The sequence below is a fragment of the Tasmannia lanceolata genome, unplaced genomic scaffold (assembly GCF_043159265.1).
Source record: "Tasmannia lanceolata isolate RefF3 unplaced genomic scaffold, GAP_Taslan_0.1 ptg000005l, whole genome shotgun sequence".
NCBI lineage: Eukaryota > Viridiplantae > Streptophyta > Magnoliopsida > Canellales > Winteraceae > Tasmannia > Tasmannia lanceolata.
In genome coordinates this window covers 16,832,698-16,836,007 of record NW_027518682.1, presented here as the reverse complement: position 1 = coordinate 16,836,007, position 3,310 = coordinate 16,832,698, and the positions used below count along the sequence as shown (strand labels likewise).

Genomic DNA, 3,310 nt, shown 5'->3' with positions numbered 1-3,310 from the left:
TAAAATAGAATGAAATCAATGAATGACGAAAAAAAAAGAATTAACTTCCTTTAAGGGTTTATTAATTTTATCCCGGGATATGGTTGCTATCCTCTGTCCACAACTCCACGTAGAGAACAGCCGCACTGGATAATACATAGTATGCAAGCACGGTACCCAATCCAAGGGCTTATTCAAGATAAAATTATCCAAGTAGGGTAGCCAAACTCTGGAACAGCATATCCAAGGATTTCTATCCGCGTGGAAAACAGTCTATAAAGACCAGTTCTAAATAGGGTATTATGTGGAAGCCCCCACAAAAGCACTTTTTGGAGCCTGCTTGGCCGTGTTGCATAGGTCAAATTGTCAAAACGTATAAAAACATAGATTTTTTTTCATAGTCAGCAAAAGCCACGTAATTAATTCTGACTTTGATAACGTCAACCAATATATCGATAGCCACTAGTTTCGTTTCCTGTCTCTTTGACCAGGCCCTTTTTCCATTCATCCTCTCTTATAAAAGCCACTTGAGTTCCAAGTAGAGCAACATAAGTACACAACTAAACTCATCCTTTCATTCATCCTCTTATAAAAGGCCACTTGAGTTCAAAGTAGAGCAGCACAACTAAACTCAAAGATGGCAAATTTCATCTATTCTCTGATTCTATTATGTGTTTTTCTTTTCCATTCAACTGACTCACGAAAGTTTGGAAAGAGTGAAACCTTTTCCCACTATACACCTCCAGCCATGTTCGTGTTTGGGGATTCACTCAGTGACACTGGTAATGTAATTGAGGCATTCCCCTTCATTGCAGGTGCTGAAAATTCTCCCTATGGTTCCACCTTCTTCGGTGCCCCTTCGGGAAGATTTTCTGACGGTCGCGTGATCATTGACTTCATCGGTGAGAGCTCAATCCTTGATCAAAACGATCACTAATATGGTTAACTATTGGGGAAATGACTAACTTGTTTCGCTAAGGGCACTTCATATATAATTTGTTAAAGTAAACTTACAAAACTTATGACATTTGTTTTTTGTATGAAAACTGATTGCAGCTTCTAAGTGGGGATTTCCTTTTGTACAACCCTACTTCAAAAACTTGGATACCAACTACAGAAGGGGTGTCAACTTCGCAACAGCCGGAGGAACGGCGAGAAATGTGAGTACAGGAGGACCAGTTACCTTTTCACTCCCCTTACAGACAGACCACTTTGTCCGATTCAAACGAAATGTCCATGCTCTCTTACGTTCCAAAAACAGATCAGGTACGTAAATGTTACATGATCAAGGGGGCCTTATATTTTGAGGAGATTTTCTGATTAGAAATTTGGGATCCCACTTCCAATATCTCTTTCTCATTTGAGGTTGTGGTTGTTTCCAGATCAGTTGGTTTCTCGTATTCCACCATTGAAGGCATTCAAGGATGGGATTTACATGATTTTCATTGGTTCCAATGATATCTACAGCAATTTGGCTACAGAAACTCCTCCTCTTATAAAAGAGAAGCTTGTTCCACAAATCATATCAGCAATTTCCAAGGGCGTACAGGTGTGCATATTTTTTGTTTTCACCTTAGATTATTGTACAAAGAGGTCTAAATTTTTGGGTTGGCTAGAAATGTGGATTTTTTTATTATCAAGGAGTTGTTTGGTTTTGAACCCAAGCACTACCGTGAGGCAATAGCTCTAATACCATGTGAAACAACCGATTACTCCAAAAGCTTAAGCCGTTAGAGTTGGAGTTATTTAATTATTTATACTCTAACACCATGATCTCAGCTATTCATCTGCTGGATCCACCTTATCTGTTTACACCATACACCATTTGTCAAACTTATATATTGTAATGTTGTTTGTGAGCAGGATCTTCACAAAGAAGGGGCAAAGAATTTCATGGTCTTCACTGTTCCGGCCTTAGGATGCTTTCCAACACTACTGGCTCGAATTTCTTCGGGACCCTTCAGTTCAAAAGATGGATTGGGATGTCTTAAGGAGTATAACGATGTCGTGCAACATACAAACCTTGAACTGGAAAAAGCCCTAGCAAATCTCACTCGCCACTATCAAGATATGAATATTATGGTTGCAGACATCTATTCCTTCATGTTAGAAGCCATAGCCAACCCATCAAACTACGGTAACACTACTCTTCCTTTTCCCCTTCTTACTCACACAGAACGTACGGTCTTCGAAAGTCTTTATCTTTAATGAAAATTTGAAGGATAATTTTGTGTTGGCTAATGCAGGGTTGGAAGAGAGAGTGAAATTCCAGGCATGTTGTGGGTATGGAGGACCACCTTATAACTACAACCCTAAAATTCATTGTGGACCTCAACGTGAAGCAAAAGGGTGCAGTAAACCATGGGAGTATATGAGTTGGGATGGTGACCATTTCACTGATGCTTTTAGCCAACGCTTTGTGGACGAGATGATGAAAGGGATGCCTTACTTGAAGCCTGCTTCTCTCTTCCACTAACAAACTTTACTATTGTCAAAACAATGTCAATGTAAAGTTTACTGGAGATTTTTTTCATGGTTTCTGTTTTTTTTTTTTTTTGATGAAACACAAAGTATATTAAAGAAATGTGGCTCCAGGCCAATACATGTAAAGTGCACACATTCATTTGTTGATCTGGTGCTCATTGCAACTGACCCTTACACGTGCTATGGGACATAAGCTAGGAGTATCGAGTACCACAAAAGTATAGGCCCTAAAAGCACATATCTTTGCCCCGAGTCATGTAACTCGTGTCTGGGTTCCACGTAAAGCAAAGAATCCCTCTAGAAAAAGTGAATGGAGATGTTGAAGGGCCTTGGGCAAGGTTTTAAATTTCGGTTTAGGAATGCATTTCGGTCCTCTCCGAACAAAATTGGATAAAGAAATATTTTATCCCGTAACCAATTTCGTCAAAATCCACAAGAATTGGGTAATTTCGGCCGAAATTTATGGATAATATTAAATAATGATTAGAAAACTGATTTTTTGGAGATATTCCTTAAATTTTGAAAATCACGGATAAATTTAGAGGACTGAGTCTGGTTCAGGTTGGGTTGTGGTTGAGGCCTTAGACAACCATGTTTTGATAATCACACAAACTCAACTTGTCTTTTATTAACACAGAAAAGACAAAATAAGTCTGTCCCATGATGTAACACAAATATTAGTAGGGACAGGGACACCCATTTGCCAGTGTACTTTGCAATCAAAGCCACTGGATTTTTTTGACATAAAGTACATCATCTCCCTTTTTTGCCATTGATACAATGACGTTGGGTGTTCATGGTGATCAAAAGGGGCGTAAATATCACTTCCTATATTTAGTAGCCTAAA

At 38.9% G+C, this 3,310-nt stretch overlaps 1 protein-coding gene across 1 annotated transcript; it reads left to right on the top strand.

Moving 5' to 3' along the window:
* The first annotated feature begins 616 nt into the window (after positions 1 to 616).
* Positions 617 to 2,610, top strand: LOC143876396 (GDSL esterase/lipase At4g01130-like). The gene is made up of 5 exons (XM_077378098.1): positions 617 to 881; positions 1,036 to 1,245; positions 1,362 to 1,528; positions 1,843 to 2,116; positions 2,226 to 2,610. Exons 1-5 carry the CDS (start codon positions 617 to 619, stop codon positions 2,453 to 2,455), a joined length of 1,146 nt encoding a protein of 381 aa, XP_077234213.1. The 3' UTR covers positions 2,456 to 2,610.
* Positions 2,611 to 3,310: the final 700 nt, after the last annotated feature.